Genomic DNA, 16,501 nt, shown 5'->3' on the forward strand with positions numbered 1-16,501 from the left:
TTGAGAGATGGAAAACAGCACGGAGGAATCGATTGGGAAAAAGTTAGACGTTTGCCTTAGTTTTGCTTTATGCTTGATCGTCGCCAATATCTTCTTAGTGTGCAACAATGTTTACATTTTATTGGTTTTCTTTTGACCAATTTGGCCTTTTTCCTTTTTTTTGTTATTTATTTATTGTTTTTATACTTTTTCTCCAGGCTCTGGCCGATTTAGTCCTTTCGCATCTCAAGTCCAAAGAGACCTGTTCAAAACAGTTAACTCTGAGATGTCCGATGTGCGTCAATCCAGTCTGTGGAGCAGCCAAGTCGTTCTTTGCGAATCAGAAGCCGTGAGCTGGAACTTGGGTTACATGTGTAGAAAGAGGCACAAACTTTGAGTTCTTAATTTAATTTCCATGGAGCGCTAAGGCGCACAAGATATGCATTACTTTTATATTTACAACCTATGCTTGGTTTGTGTTTTTTTTTTTTTTTTTTTTTTAAGGCAAGGCTCACTTTAGGAGGGTCTAAAGCGGAACTAAACTGTACTTGAGTAGCACAAACTGAAAATGCATCCATCCACCCGTGGCTCCATGCCTTATTTTGTTGAGAAATCACTGACACCCACTAGCATTTCTATCTGCGGCCATCTTGAGTAAGGGCAGATGATTCATGTACCATTTTATTTCCCGGGATCCGTCTGCCCTTAGCTCAGGCATGCAGGTGTTCCATCAGAATGGGCGATCCGTCAGATTAGGTAATTGAAGTGACGTTCCGTCAGCTGAATATTTACTGCCTATGCGTAGCAGGTTTGCTAATGTGACGGAACACCTGAGCCAGAAGGTGGCAGCGGACATGTTACTACACCCAGTTAAGTCTTGAATTTCACTGTCATTTTTAGCAATAAACTGAGCAGATATAAATACACATAGTATATTATAAGTGAAATACTAATATGCAAACCAAAATAAGTAATATAGCTGAGTGTCTGCCAACATGAAAAGGTGTTCCCACACAGTGCTAATTTGATACTACTTTACGTGGCGCTTACTCCGTAAGCAATGAATGATGTGATAAATCTTTAAATACAATAAAGTGCAAAATTCCAAAGTGGCAGTGCAAAAATTGATGATAAATGACATTGCTTCACACACAATAAAAATGTAACGTTTTCTTCACTCACCATAAAGGTGCCACCGTGTTTAAAGTGACAGTGCAGTGAATAAATATATTAACGTGCCCAGTCCAAAAGTTCATAAATAAAAGTGATTGTGCAAAATGAGCAGAATCCAATAAATCCAAATTGTATATGCTGCCACCATTCGTAGTGCGCCAGTGGTTTGCCCCGGCCTCTCACCTCAGATAAAGACCCCCTGCAGGTCTAGTTGAGCCTATGTTTATACGTGAGTCCACGATCCACGCAATGGATTCCTACTCCTGGGACCTCCAGTCATTGCTCATTGCGCAAGCGCCACATATAGTAAGTAGTATCACATATAGTATATTGAAACTGCGACCGTGTGTATGCTCCATCGGAATTTAGCTATCCGAATTCCCGCCAGCCAAAAATTGATAGCATGTTCTCAATTTTCCCGACGGAAAAACGTTCTATCGGAAATTCCGATCGTGTGTATGCAATTCCAACACGCCAGAAATCACGCATGCTCAGATTCAACTACGAGACGGAAGCTATTGGCTGTTGACTATTGAACTTCCTTTTTCTAGTCCCGTCATATCTGTTGTATATCACCACGTTCTAAACTATTGGAATTTGGTGCGACCGTGTGTAGGCAAGACAGCTTGAGCGGAATTCCGTTGGGAAAACCATCAGAGCTTTTTCCGATGAGAATTTAGATCGTGTGTACGCAGCATTAGGCTTTGAAAATGTAACATCATGACAGATCTCAATCTACTATATTGATTTATATACGCTCACGTTATTTGGTAAATGACAGTGAAATGAAAGATGTAGCTGGGTGTAGTAAGATGTCCGCTGGCACCTTATGCCTGCAGATGTTCTGTCAGATTCGCAAACCTGCACATACCCAGTAAGTATTCAGCTTACGGAACGTCAGTTCTGTTACCTAATCTGATGGGTCACCTATTCTAACAGAACACCGACAAGATGGTGTGTTTAGCTGAGAGAGCCCCCCCCCCCCCCCAGATGAAAGAAGGAAAAAAAAAAAAGAAGAAAAATTCACAAAAATACTTGTTGGATGTATGGCATAATTTTGGCCTAGGCCAGGAAGCAACTGAATAAATGTTAAAAAATAAATAAAAGTTTAAAACCAGTAAATATAATTTTACCTAAATTATCTAATTTACTAATGTTCGCAACATAAGGAATAAATATAGTTAAAATTGCTAGAGGGAGTTTAGTTCCGCTTTAATGACAGCAGGAATATTGGAGCCTGATTGTGCTGAGAAAACATATGTATTCTCTGACTCGTTGCCTAAGTACTATTGTTTTTGGAAAATTATTGTACATTAAGTTGGTGCTTCCAAAATGAGTGGGGCAGATTTCTGTACTGCTGTTACCCAGCGAAGGGTTGGAAGGACTAGTCTTGCACTCACTTATATGAATGTTTTGCAGAAGTCTTTTACACTTGCTGCAGCATTGGGGTAAATGTCATCTGATGTTTCCTAAGTACTACGTTTATTTTTTTGTTTTTTTTTTATGGTTGAACTAGATGGACTTGCGTCTTTTTTCAACCTAACTATGTAACTTGGCTGCCATAATGGAACAATGCAGTGAAGCAGATGTATATGAACATATGCATCTGTTATCTGTTTCTGTGCAAAGTCCTGTGAATAAAGCCCAGTCTTTTCATACATGTGCTCCATTGTCACCTCTGCTCTTCCATTGAGTGGATAATAATAAAATACCACTTTAAAAAGGTTATAAAACAAAAAGAAAATGGTTTAATTACAGAAAACCTGTCATTCTTAAAAATAAAAATAAATAAAAGGTAATTAAAGCCTAAAGCTCCAGGAATTATTTATATTGCATGCTTCCATTGGTCCAGCTTGGCACAATATAAGTATACATCTCTTATACCTGCTGGGGAAGTCTCTGTAGTAGTTGGTGCTGCTGCAATGATAATGGAGATTTTCTGAGTCCTGCTCAGGTTCAGTGTGGCAGCTTCCCCTCTGCACACGGACCACAGGGGATCAATTGCTCGCCACTGCTGCTATTCGTAGAAGATTTTGTATTTTTTTTTTTTTTCACTAAATGCAAGTCTATCTCTGAATGGTGGGGGTGCCAAGCTAGCGTTCCTCTTGGTCAGGGATACAAATGGGAAGCCACTCATATGGAACCTGAGCAGTTCTCCGAAAATCAAAACCATTGCTGTAGTAGTGCCAAGTGATTTTTAGCTTCCCCTGCAGCCCATCAAGTATGAGATATGCATACTTACATTTGTGCCAAGCTGGACCAATGTAAGTATGCAATACAAATAATTCCTGTGGGTCAGATTTAAAAGTAGCCACTTGGAGCCTCTTGTTGTCTTCCAGAGGGATCTGGGGCCCCTCTGGATGCTTAACATATCTACCATTTGAAGTTCTAAAGTTGGGCTTCTGCCTTCCCCCAACATCCTGTATCCCTCAGCAGAGGTTCACTTTGCCACCAATTATTCTCACCAAATATATTTACATAGTGAGATTCCTGGGTTTCGCGCATAGCACTCTTGTTAACCACTTAAGGACCGAGCCCCTTTCTGAGATTTGTTTTCTAGCAAAAAAAAAAAAGTTTTTAACTTCTAAATTGCTTAGAACCCCCAAACAGTATACATTTTTTTTTCTAACACCCTAGAGAATAAAATGGCGGTCGTTGCAATACTTTCTGTCACAACGTATTTGAGCAGCGGTCTTACAAGCGCATTTTTCGGGGGGGGGAGGGAATACACTTTTTTTAATTAAATAAGACAACAGGAAAGTTATCCCAATTTTCTTTATATTGTGAAAGATAATGTTGCACCGAGTAAACTGATACTCAGCATGTCACGCTTCAAAATTGCGCCCGCTCGTGGAATGGCGACAAACATTTACCCTTAAAAATCTCCATTGGCGACATTTAAATTCTACAGGTGGCAAGTTTTGAGTTGCAGATGAGGTCTAGAATTATTGCTCTCGCTCTACCAATCGCGGCGATACCTCACATGTGTGGTTTGAAAACCATTTTCATATGTGGGCGCTACTCAGGTATGCGTTCGCTTCTGCAGATGAGCTCGTCGTTTTAAAAAAAATGTTTTTTTCTTATTTATTTTACCTCTTAAATATGAGATCTGGGGTCAAAAAGACAATAGAAACAAATAATTTTTATTTATTCTTTAATTACTAGTTGCGCTTTCAGTGCCATTAATTGTTAAAGGTGAAGCAAACACAAATTTCGCCTTTTGAAAAAATGAGGGGCAAATGCTGCAAAATGCACAGCTTTGATATTTTTGCAAAAAAGTACACGAATGCTATATTGGTCCATAGGGGAGCTGGAATTGACAAAAAAAAAAAAAGTGTACAAAGGTGAACTTACCCCCTTAAGATAAAAGGTATGTGCAGGCATCGGCGGCTTTCGGATTTCAAGTCTGACCTCTTTACTATTTTTTTTATTATATTGACAGGTTTACTTTAAAGCGGTAGTAAACTTAAAAAAGGGGGGGGGGGGAAGATTCCCCCGGAAGGTAAAGGCATAATGTGCTAGTATACATTGCATCACGAAAGCCTTGTCTTGAAACGAAGCCCTCCAGGGGTGAGCTGTCACCACTGCAGAGGCTTCCTTCTTCACCCGGTCTTCCTCCTGGGTTCGTGGGTTGTGGCCACCTGACTGGCCGAGCCACGATGATGCAGGTATGCCGTTCCTTCAGACCGCATACACCGGTGATGTCACCGGCTGCTGCTCACTAGAATATCTCCTAAATGGTGCATGTTTAGGAGATATTCATTTAACCTACAGGTAAGCTTTATTATGGCAGAATGGCTCTCCTGGGCAAAATCCGTACATCTACACCTTTGCCCAGGAGAGCCACCAGAGGGCGCGTGAGCACAGCAGGGGACCCGATGCGCGTGGCCGGCGATTGTGTGTGTGTGTGTGTGTGTGTGTGTGTATACGTACGTGTACACATAAATCCCTGTGCTGTCAGAGGAGAGAAGACAGATCGTGATCTGTCATCTCTCCTAGTTAGTCCCACCCCCCACAGTTAGAACACACACACACCACATTTAACCCCTTGATTGCCCCTCCTAGTGTTAACCCGTTCCCTGCCAGTGACATTTACATAGTAATCGGTGCATATTTATTGCACTGATCGCTCTGTAAATGTCAATGGTCCCAAAAATATGTCAAAAGTGTTCGGCCTGTCCGCCGCAATCTCGCAATACCACTAAAAATCACAGATCACCACCATTACTATTAAAAACAATTAATAATAAAAACGCCATATAAATGCCATAAATCTTTCTCATGGTTTGGTTGGCACAAAAGTTATAGCGGCTACAATCAATATACGCTTATTGCAATATTTTTTATTTATTTTTTTTCACCAAGAATATGTAGAATACATATTGGCCTAAACTAAGGGAACCTTTTTTATTTTTTTTTAAATTGGGATATTTACTATTGCAAAAAAGTAAAAGATATTGTGTGGGTTTTTTTTTTTTTTTTTTTTTTTTCAAAACTGTCACTCTTCTTTTGTTTATGGCGCAAAAAATAAAAATCGCAGAGATGATCAAATACCACCAAAAGAAAGCTCTATTTGTGGGAAAAAAAGGACGTCAATTTTGTTTGGATACAACATTGCACGACCGCACAATTGTCGGTTAAATTGATGCAGTGCCGTATCACAAAAAATGGCCTGGTCGTTGAGCAGCCAAATCTTCCGGGGCTAAAGTGGCTAAAGGAATTGCGAACTTTAGATCATCTTTCTTTTTAGGCATTTCAAACAGCAGTCTGCTTAACAAGAATCCCATAATGGGGATAGTCACAAACCTTATCGAGGATCCTTTAAAATCGCTCTAAAAGTGCAGCTTTTGAAATTGTCCCCACATCTCATAAACTGTTTCTTCTTGTTAGACATAAGGACAATATGAGGGAGATTTACTAAAACTGGTGTGCTCACAATCTGGTTCAGCCTAAGCTTGGTAGCCAATCAGCTTCTAACTTCAGTTTATTCTGGCTGGGTTCACATTGTGAATTGGATGCAGGTTTTGCACACAGCTCTGGGACGGCTGCGGAGCGAAATGCACAGGAGTCCTGTGTGTCTTCTGGTCCATTTCAGGTCCGAATTCAGCCAAAAATGTGGGCAGAAATCGGACCCGAAACGGTGAACAGTTATGCACCGGACCCCCGCTGTGAGCCGCTCTGCAGAGATGTGAACTCTCCACCTACCTAAAGCTTTAACAATAAAACATGGAAGCTGATTGGTTTCTATGCTGAGCGACACCAGATTTTGCACTCTCCAATGTTTTTTTTATATAACCCCCAATGTGTCCGCAAGCACTGAAAGAAAGTGTGTTGTTTTCTATAACAAGCTGCCTTTTCAAAGACTTGCCCTACTTACTAAGCAGGTGATGAGCAAGCATTAAGCAAAACAGGGACGTCTATTAAAGCTGATCATGGTGCACAAAGAAATCTAAAATATTTTGCTTGCAGCAAGTACAATATCTCCTAGGCTGAAGACCAGATCTAGGGAAAGTGCTGACTAGTGGGTACCAATTACTCCCACTTCTGAGGCTTAGCGATTGCAGTGCTTAGTGGCGCTAGCATATTGCAGTGAAGCTGTCATTTAAAAATTAGCTTTTACTATTTTACTGTCTTTGCATGCCTATAAATTTATGCATCTACAGAACTTGCTTGTTTATCTCTTCTTTGAGAAAAAAAACATGCAGCTTCTGTCTTCCTCCAGAGGTGGGTCACATCTTCTCCTCTGAAGGTGTTCAGGTGGAGCCAGTCGATCAGAGCAGCAGCTTGTTCAGGACAGTTAAGTATCATTTCTAGGTACATAGAATGGGTATGGAGTAAGGTTTAAAACAAGGTTTTTTTTTTCATTTTAATTAAAGGATTTAAAAAATTTCAGCAGCTCGAGTGCAGGAATTACCGTATTTATCGGCATATAACGCGCACAGGCTTATAACACGCACCGTCATTTTTAGGAGGGAAGTTTCAGGGGCAAAAAAAAATGTAATTATTAAATTAAGAACTTTGAAGCAAAATAAGGGTCGGGGCCCATCAATGCAGCCTCACCAGGTGTAGCCTGATAAACGCCCCTATGCAGCCTCACCTTTGCCATCAATGCAGCCTGATCAATGCCCATCTACAGCCTCACAATTGTCCATCAATGCCCATCTGCTGCCTCACAATTACCCATTATTGCAGCTTGATCAATGCCCATATGCAGCCACACCTTTGCCATAAATGCAGCCTGATCAGTGCCCATGTGCAGCCTCACCTCAGACTACTGCTGCCTCGGAGGGGACAGAGATGGGGGCGGGATGAGCGCCATCCGATTACATACAGCACAAATCTGTCTAGTCAGCAGCATCTTTAATACAAAGTTCTATGATAGACAGAACACTGGTCCAAGGCCAGCCCAGGAGACGGGACTTCCTATTACAGAGGCCGCTGAGTAAACAGGAGATTCTTGCGGTATGTAATCTGACAGCGCTCGTCCCATCACCTCCCCGTTCCCTCCTAGACAGCCAAAATTGCAGTATCGGTGTATAACAGGCACACACCATTTGCACCCAATTTTCAGGGTGAAGAAGTGAGCGCTATACACCAATAAATACAGTAATATATTCTATATTAAAGACCTGGGTCAGAGATCCTGGCATTTACAAAAGTAAGGGCAAAAGGGCTTTCCATTGCTGTGTTCTGCTTCACACAAGGTGTGAGGAGATGGGCAAGTGGCATGCAGCTTCTGCTACGCTGTATAGACAAAGCTTTGTTGACACATTACCATCCTACCAATATAGGGTTGTTGGACAGCCATTAGTATGGAGTTGGCTGTTAAAGCTTCAAAATAGAAACCAACTCCATCTTAATGGCCGGGAAGGCTTTCCTCAAGATTTTGGAGTGTGTTGCCCACTTCACCAGAATCCCTCCAAAATTAGAGCTGTGTATGTGGCCACTTTGAGACAGAGTGGAGTCTCATCAGTATTCCTGTAGGTTGCAGTGGGTATGAAGTAGAGATATACATGAATTGAGCTGGGAACACCTGAATTGCAGAATCGTCTCCTCTGGAATGAAATGTTCCCAGAATGAAAGGAAGATTGTACCCAGTAGGAATGAAAATAAAAGGGTAGATGAGCTGTGTCTGCTAGTACACTCCATAGTTGTAGTGCAGCCAGTTCTCTTCAGCATGATTTGTCAGTAATTTATTGATTTGGAAGGAACTCCATCAGCCTACCTGTTTGTAATGCAGAAAGGATAGTGACACACATACTGGTTGCTTCTAACGTACAGAGAACCTGATGTATCAGAGTTAGCTTCCTACAATCACCAGTTCCATCACATTCAAACTTGCCTTTGGATGTTTGAGTCTGAAGGGTGATACAGTAAGTTCAGAGAGATCAGTTCACACAGCACAGACTTCATAATGGGCTGAGCATGCGTGGAGCTGTGTGAACTCTGGCCTTTTGGACCATTCAGTATACAGTAATTTGTTTGACATATCTCATTTAATACACCACAGTTATAGCATAAGCGTTTGACTTCATGCCTGAAACTGCTCTTTCATATTGTGCTATTACTGTTGGCACTGCCCAACAGGGAGACTCCAAATATAGCATCCCCTCTGCCCCAGGAGGAGCTCACATCATTTTGTTGTAATGATTTACAATGCAAGAATTCTGGTTTCTCTTATTTATCTGTATCTGTTTAAGAATGTGCCATATCAGGGAACAAGACTATAAAAATAATTTGCACTAACACTTCATTGTGTCTTGAAGCCTTTTTTTTTTCTTGATGAAGTTCTTTTATTCTACCTGTTCAGTTGTGGTAATTTTATGTTTAGGTAAGATCACATGACTCATTTAGAATGGTGATGTTTTGGTAGTTGCGGGTAGTACCATCCATTGTCCCCCACTGAATGGGAAGTTAAAGCGGATTTCCGCTCAAAAGTGGAATGCTTATCTGACTCCTCTCCCCCTCCGGTGCCACATTTGACACCTTTTGGAGGAACGCAGGTGCCTGTTTTTGCAGTAAAAAAATGGCGCAATCACCCGGAAGTTTGCCCCCCACTGCCGGGCCATTCAGGAGCAATGGGAACAGCAGCGGCAGCACCCGAGAGCTGATGGAAACATCAGCTGGGGTGCCGACATCATGAAATCCCTGGACAGGTAAGTGTTCTACTATTAAAAGTCAGCAGCTGCAGACCTTTATTTTTTTCTGAAGGAGGCAGGACCTTCTCTTTTAAGCTGGGTATAAACTATGAAAATATTTGTTCTAAATCTTTTATTTAATCCCTTCCTGACTGCCTACCGCAGATATACTGTGGTAGGGCGGGGCATGTGCTGATTGGCCAATCAGTACAGGACACGGCTTTGATGCTCCTAACCCCTAGGATGGCTCAATGCAATAAATAAAAAAAGATGGGCAACAACCAGGCAAACTGAAACTAGGCCCAACAAAAACAAGGGTCATTAGACTTCAGAGTGCTACAGCAAGGACCTTGGTATGAGCAGAAGCCTAGGGGGCGCTCTTCCAAAGCCGGCAACAGAGGCTTGATTCTGGAATGTGTATCTTCAGTTTTCTGCTAGTGTTCTAAAGTGATAGAGGTCTTCCTTATGAAAAAAAATCACTGTTCGCTTAAAGCAGTGGTCTCCAAACTGCTGCCCAAGAGCCCTTTACTTGCATTATTCCCCCCCCCCCCCACCCCCCACTGTCAGCAAAAGTGGGGCATAGTTCCTGTCACTAACACTAACAGTGGGGTACTAATCCTCCCTCTAATACCAATCGTGGGACATTTACTCCGTTTGACGCCAAGACATTTTCTTCTCCCACTGACTGCAGTCTCGCCCCCCTAAAGCTTAAAGCACAGCAACCTGGCCCTTTGTTTGGAAAGTTTGGAGACTCCTGGCTTAAAGTATAACTAAAGGCAAAAAAATAATAGTTTTTTGTTATGGATAGAAACACTTGTCAGTTTTTTTTGTTTTTTTGCTGTCTGTGCCCCTGTTAAGGAGATTCATTCTCTATTTGTCCTGTTGACAATTATTATTGAAAGTAAAAGAAAATCCAGAATTTTGAGTTGTCCCCAGAAACGTAATGGAGGGAAAACTTTTTTCAGTTGGGACACTAGTTCTGATTATCTGGGAGTCCCCAAGGAATTCCCTTCGTAGGGATTTTCCTCTCGCTTCCTGTTTAACTATTGGACAGGAAGTGAAGAGAAATCTCCAGACACATTGTGGGGGGGGGGGGGGAATTACAGGGGTTACAACCCTCCCTTACGCTATCCATAATGGAAAAAAAAAGCTTTGCCTATAGTTCTACTTTAACTAGTTTATTATTTTACTTTGGATTCTTCTATCAAATTCTCGCCAATACTACAATAGAAGCAGTATATCCGGATCTGTGCAGACTTGGTGTAACTTTGGCAGCCATACATGGACCCCAAGTCATGAGGATATCCTGTAATGTTGCTTTGGGCACTGGATCCTGCATGGACTCTCACCTTGGCATGGGGTGCAATGCCACAGGGTGCTATATAGCTCACTACTGTAGTCCCATAGCAAGTATCAGTTATAATACCTCCATTACTTACTTTATGCTCTTTGTGTATCCTATATAGTAGGCATTTACAGTTGGGTCCATATAAGTTTGGACACAGGCACAATTTTTGTTTTTTTTCAGGTATTTACCAATTCATATTTAAAGTTATATAATGGATATGGGATAAAAGTGCACACGTGGGTTTAATTTGAGGGTATGTACATCCAAATTCGAGGAAGAATTTAGGAATTACAGCTCTTAAGAATAGCCAACCCCCTTTTTCAAGGGACCAAAAGTAATTGGCCAATTGAATCAAAAGCTGTTTCATGGCCATGTGAGGGCTATGCCTTCGTTATTTCTTCATCAATTAAGCAGGCAAAAGGTCTGGAAATGATTCTAAGTGTGGTATTTGTATTTGGAAGCTACTGCTGTGAGCCTACATGATGCGTTCAAAGGAGCTGTCCATACAAGTGATACAGGCCATTGTAAGGCTTCAAAAACTAAACAAATCCATTATAGAGGTAGCAGCAACATTAGGAATAACCAAATGAACAGTTTGGCACATTCTGAGGAAAGAAGAACGCACTTGTGAGCTCAGCAACATAAAGCCTGGACGTCCACAGAAGACAACAGTGGTGGATGATCACATTATCCTCTCTATGGTAAAGAAAAACCCATGCACAACATCCAGACAAGTGAAGGACACTCTCTGGGAGGTGGGTGTATCATTGTCAAAGAACACTTCACAAGAGCAAATACAGAGGGTTTACCACAAGGTGCAAACCATTCAATTGCCTGAAGAATAGAAATTTTTTGGGGGGGTGCAAACAAATGGAATAATACTGGAAAAAAACATGAATTGCAGCCTCACTGTGCCATCAATTGTAGCCACTGTGCCCATAAAATGCAGCCATGGTGCCCCATGAAATACAGCCACTGTGCTCATCAAATGAAGCCACTGAGCCCCTCATATGCAGCCTCTGTGACCATCATGTGCAGCCTCTGTGACCCTTTGCTCGCCGTTTGACCGGCACACACTTACCCTATTCTGGTGGCGGGTGACGGCAACAAGCTCCTGCGTCCTCCATGGCTCTCTGTCGTCCTGTTCCATTAGGTGTCCAACCAGGGCGCCTGTGCCTTCAGCCAATTGGGTAGCGCTGTTAGATCTGCACCTCCTGATTGGCTGAGAGGTGGTTCAGTGTTAGCAAAGCAAATATTCATTTGCTTTACTAACACACCTGGGTGAACTATGAGCTAAATGCTCTGTGCTCGCAGTTCACCTTTTTTGAAGCCTATTAGCCCTTAATGGATGCACCGCCACTGGACCTAACTGTATATGTTAAAACTCAGGAAACTAGGTCCCAAAGTCTGTCATTTCCACTTTGCTAAAAGCAAGAAAAGCTACTTCCAGATAGAAACAGCATATTCTCATACCTGGAAATCCTTTTCCTGGTATGAACACAGGCACCTCAATCCTAGAAATTATTTTGTGCTTCCCATCCTGACTTTCCTACAATGAGGCCTCAATCAGAACTTGGACTTGAGTACTTTGAAAGGGCACATTTTGGCCTTGGCCATTCTGTTGCAAGCCTTTAACTTCTCCATCTCCTATCTGAGCTTTGTTGTACAAGGCATTGCAAGAGGCTGATACCAGGATGCCAAACCAAATAATAACATTTTAGACTCATCTGACCATAACACCTTTTCCATGTGGCCTCAGAATCGTCAAGGTTAGTTTAAGGGGGTCAGATGAGACTCAAATTGAATTATTTGGCCTCAACACCAAATTATATGTCTTGCGGAAATCCAATACAGCTCACTATATAACACCCTGCCTACGGTAAAACATTAAGGTGGTAATATCCTGTTATGGGGTGTTTTTCTGCAACAGAGACTGGAGCACTTGTCATAATAGAAGGAAAAATGGATGGGGCAAAATACCATCAAATTCTTGAGAAAAATCTGCTGCCACCCGCCAGAAAGTTGTCAATGGAAAGAAGGTTTATCTTCCACCTTGACAATGAATCAAAGCACCCAGCAAAAATGACCACACCGTGGTTGAAGGAGAAAAAGGTGAATGTCCTTGCATGACCTAGTCAGAGCATAATAGACTTAAAGCGGAGTTCCAACTGAAAAAAAATACTGCAGCTGCTGACTTTTAATAATCGGACACTTACCTGTCCCAGGATCCAGCGATGTGGGGGAATGAAGCCCCGCTCGTCTTCCCCCTCCTCGCTGCAGCACCGGCATTGTCACTGTGGGCGCCCTGCTGTGGCTTCACAGCGGGGCATGCACTGTGCATGCGTGATTTGCGCTGTGCACTGTGACTGGTCAGGCAATCATCTGGGACCTGTGACGCGTCTCAGATGATTGCCGAGAGGGAGGGGGGAGAGGGGAACATACTACCAGCAGTGCGGTGCCATGGGAGGAAGAGGGAGCTGGAACCCTCCTTTAAAGTTCAATTTTTGGGTGGGACTCCCCTTTAACCACTTGCTTACTGGGCACTTAAACACCCTTCCTGACCAGACCAATTTTCAGCTTTTGGTGCTCTCACACTTTGAATGACAATTACTCAGTCATGCAACACTGTACCCAAATGAATTTTGTGTCCTTTTTTTCCCACAAATAGAGCTTTCTTTTGGTGGTATTTGATCACCTCTGGGGTTTTTATTTTTTGCACTATAAATGAAAAAAGACCGAAAATTTTTAAAAAAACGCATATTTCTTTGTTTCTGTGATAAAATTTTGCAAATTATAAAAAAATTTTCATAAATTTTGGCCACAATTTATACTGTTATATATCTTTGGTAAAAATAACCCAAATTAGTGAATATTATTTGGTCTTTGTGAAAGTTAGAGAGTCTAAAAGCTGTGGTGCGAATCGCACAAAATTGATCACACCTGATGTACTGGTGGCCTATCTCATTTCTTGCGACCCGAACAAGTCAGGAAAGCACAAATCCCCCCCCCCCCCCCCCAAATGACCCCTTTTTTGAAAGTAGACATTCCAAGGTATTTACTAAGATGCATGGTGAGGTTTTTGATGTTGTCATCTTTTTCCCACAATTCTTTGCAAAATGAAGATTTTTTTTTTTTTTTCTCACAAAATTTTCAATGTAATAGGTTATTTCTCTCACATGGCATGTGTATACCACAAATGACACCCCAAAATACGTTCTGCTACTCCTTCTGAGTATTACGATACCAAATGTGTGAGACTTTTACACAGCCTGGCCACATACAGAGGCCCAATATTGAAATAGCACCATCAGGCGTTCTAGGAGCATAAATTACACATTTCATTTCTCAACCACCTATTACATTTTTGAAGGCCCTGGAGCACCAGAACAATGGAAATGCCCACAAAGTGACCCCATTTTGGAAAGCTAACACCCCAACGTATAATCTATGAGGCATAATGAGTCATTTGAATGGTTCATTTTTTTTCCAGAAGTTTTGGGAAAATGTGGAAAAAAAATGAAAACGCATTTTTTTTACGCAAAGTTGTCCATTTATAAGATATTTCCAACACATAGCATGTACATAGCAAAAATGACACCCCAAAATATATTCTACTACTCCTCCTGAGTATAACGATACCAAATGTGTGAGACTTTTACACAGCCTGGCCACATACAGAGGCCCAATATTGAAATAGCACCATCAGGCGTTCTAGGAGCATAAATTACACATCTTATTTCTCAACCACCTATTACAGTTTTGAAGGCCCTGGAGCACCAGGACAATGGAAATGCCCACAAAGTGACCCCACGTGGCACTGACAGATGGCACTGGAGGCAGATGGGGCTGACAGATGTCGCTGGCAGATGTCGCTGACAGATGGCACTGGGGCTGGCACTGGCAGATGGCACTGGCAGATGGTGCTGGCTATTTGCTCTGGCTAATTGCTCTGGCAAATGGGGCTGGCAGATGTCGCTGGCAGGTGGCACTGGCGCTGGCAGGTGGCACTGGCGCTGACGGCACTGGGGCTGACGGATGGCACTGGGGCTGGCACTGGCGCTGGCAGGTGGCACTGGCAGGTGGCACTGGGGCTGACGGATGGCACTGGCACTGGCAGGTGGCACTGGTGCTGGCAGGTGGCACTGGTGCTGGCAGGTGGCACTGGGGCTGACGGATGGCACTGGCGCTGGCAGGTGGCACTGGCACTGACGGCACTGGGGCTGACGGATGGCGCTGGCAGGTGGCACTGGCACTGGCAGGTGGCACTGGTGCTGGCAGGTGGCACTGGCGGCACTGGCACTGGCGGCACTGGGGCTGACGGCACTGGGGCTGACGGCGCTGGCAGGTGGCACTGGCGCTGGCAGGTGGCACTGGCAGGTGGCACTGGCGCTGGCGGCACTGGGGCTGACGGCACTGGGGCTGACGGCAGGCACTGGCGCTGGCAGGTGGCGCTGGCAGGTGGCACTGGCGGCACTGGCACTACTGGCAGATGGCACTGGGCTGACAGATGGCACTGGGCTGAGAGATGGCACTGGCACTGGGGCTGACAGATGGCACTGGGGCTGACTTACAGATCGCTCTCCCTCCTCACACGCTGTCTCTGTGTGAGGAGGGAGAGACACGGCAATGGGAGATGATTACATATGAGATCATCTCCCATTGGCAGCTGCGATCGCGCTGTGAACGGCCGCTTTGATTGCCCGTTCACGGCGATCTGCATTTGCCTGTCTCCGGGAGACACGGCGAATACAAAACTTCCGTGATGCGCGCCCCCGGCGGCGCGCATTGCAGAAGTAAACACAAGGCCGTCCAGGGACGGCCAGGCGAAGGAACCCGCCTGCTCTACGGCCGTCATTCGGCTATAGGGCGGGCGGGAGGTGGTTAAACACCATTGAAAAATCAGTGGAATGACTTGAAGGCTGCACGCCGATGTACGCCGCCAGAATGGCACGGCTGGGCAATTGGGCGTACCTGTACGTCCCTTTAAATTTGCCGCCGTGCCATCGCCCACGCGCTGCCAGGGACCTCCGTGAGTCGGGTCGCAGGTCCCACGGACTCGATCGCCGCAGGGATACCCACGATCGCCTCACAGAGAGGAAGAACATAGAGATGCTAATGTAAACAAGCATCTCCCCGTTCTGCATAATGATAGTGTCACTGATCTCTGCTCCCGTGTGATCGGAGCAGAGATCAGTGATGTGTCACACGTAACCACGCCCCCCCCCACAGTTAGAATCACTCCCCAGGACACACTTAACCCTTACCCTGCTCCCTATTGGTTAACCCCTTCACTGCCGGTGTCATTTACACAGGAATCCGTGCATTTGTATAGCTCTGATTTGTTGTATAAATGACAATGGTCCCAAAAATGTGTCAAAAATGTCCGATGTGTCCGCCGTAAAAAAAAAAGATTAATAAAAATGCCATAAAGCTATCCCCTATTTTGTAAATGCTATAACTTTTGCGCAAACCAATCAATAAACGCTTATTGTGATTTTATTTTTTATTTTAGCAAAAATATGTAGAACAATATGTATCGGCCTAAACTGATGAAAAAAAATGTTTTTTTTTTATATTTTTGGGGGATATTTATTATAGCAAAATGTAAAAAATAATGCGTTTTTTTTTCAAAATATACGCTTTTTTTTTGTTTATAGCGCAAAAGATAAAAACCACAGGGGTGATCAAATACCACCAAAAGAAAGCTCTATTTGTGGGAAAAAAAGACGTCAATTTTGTTTGGGAGCCACATCGCATGACCGTGCAATTGTCAGTTAAAACGACGCAGTGCGGAATTGCAAAAAGTGCTCTGGTCTTTGGCCAGCAAAATGGTCCTGGGCTTAAATGATTAAATATGTGTTAA

General features: G+C 43.4%; 1 protein-coding gene across 2 annotated transcripts in view; it reads left to right on the plus strand.

Annotated features, from left to right (window-relative positions):
• FECH (ferrochelatase) overlaps nucleotides 1-8,900 on the plus strand; it is a 47,749-nt gene extending 38,849 nt beyond the window's left edge. For both annotated transcript variants that reach the window (XM_077462956.1, XM_077462957.1), the window contains exon 11: nucleotides 198-8,900. In XM_077462956.1, the coding sequence (XP_077319082.1) occupies nucleotides 198-332 (135 nt within the window). In that variant the 3' untranslated portion in view covers nucleotides 333-8,900. The remainder of the gene's footprint in view (nucleotides 1-197) is intronic.
• Nucleotides 8,901-16,501: the final 7,601 nt, after the last annotated feature.

The sequence above is a fragment of the Lithobates pipiens genome, unplaced genomic scaffold (assembly GCF_037356315.1).
Source record: "Lithobates pipiens isolate NorthernLeopardFrog02 unplaced genomic scaffold, aLitPip1_a1.2 Scaffold_3, whole genome shotgun sequence".
Lineage (NCBI taxonomy): Eukaryota > Metazoa > Chordata > Amphibia > Anura > Ranidae > Lithobates > Lithobates pipiens.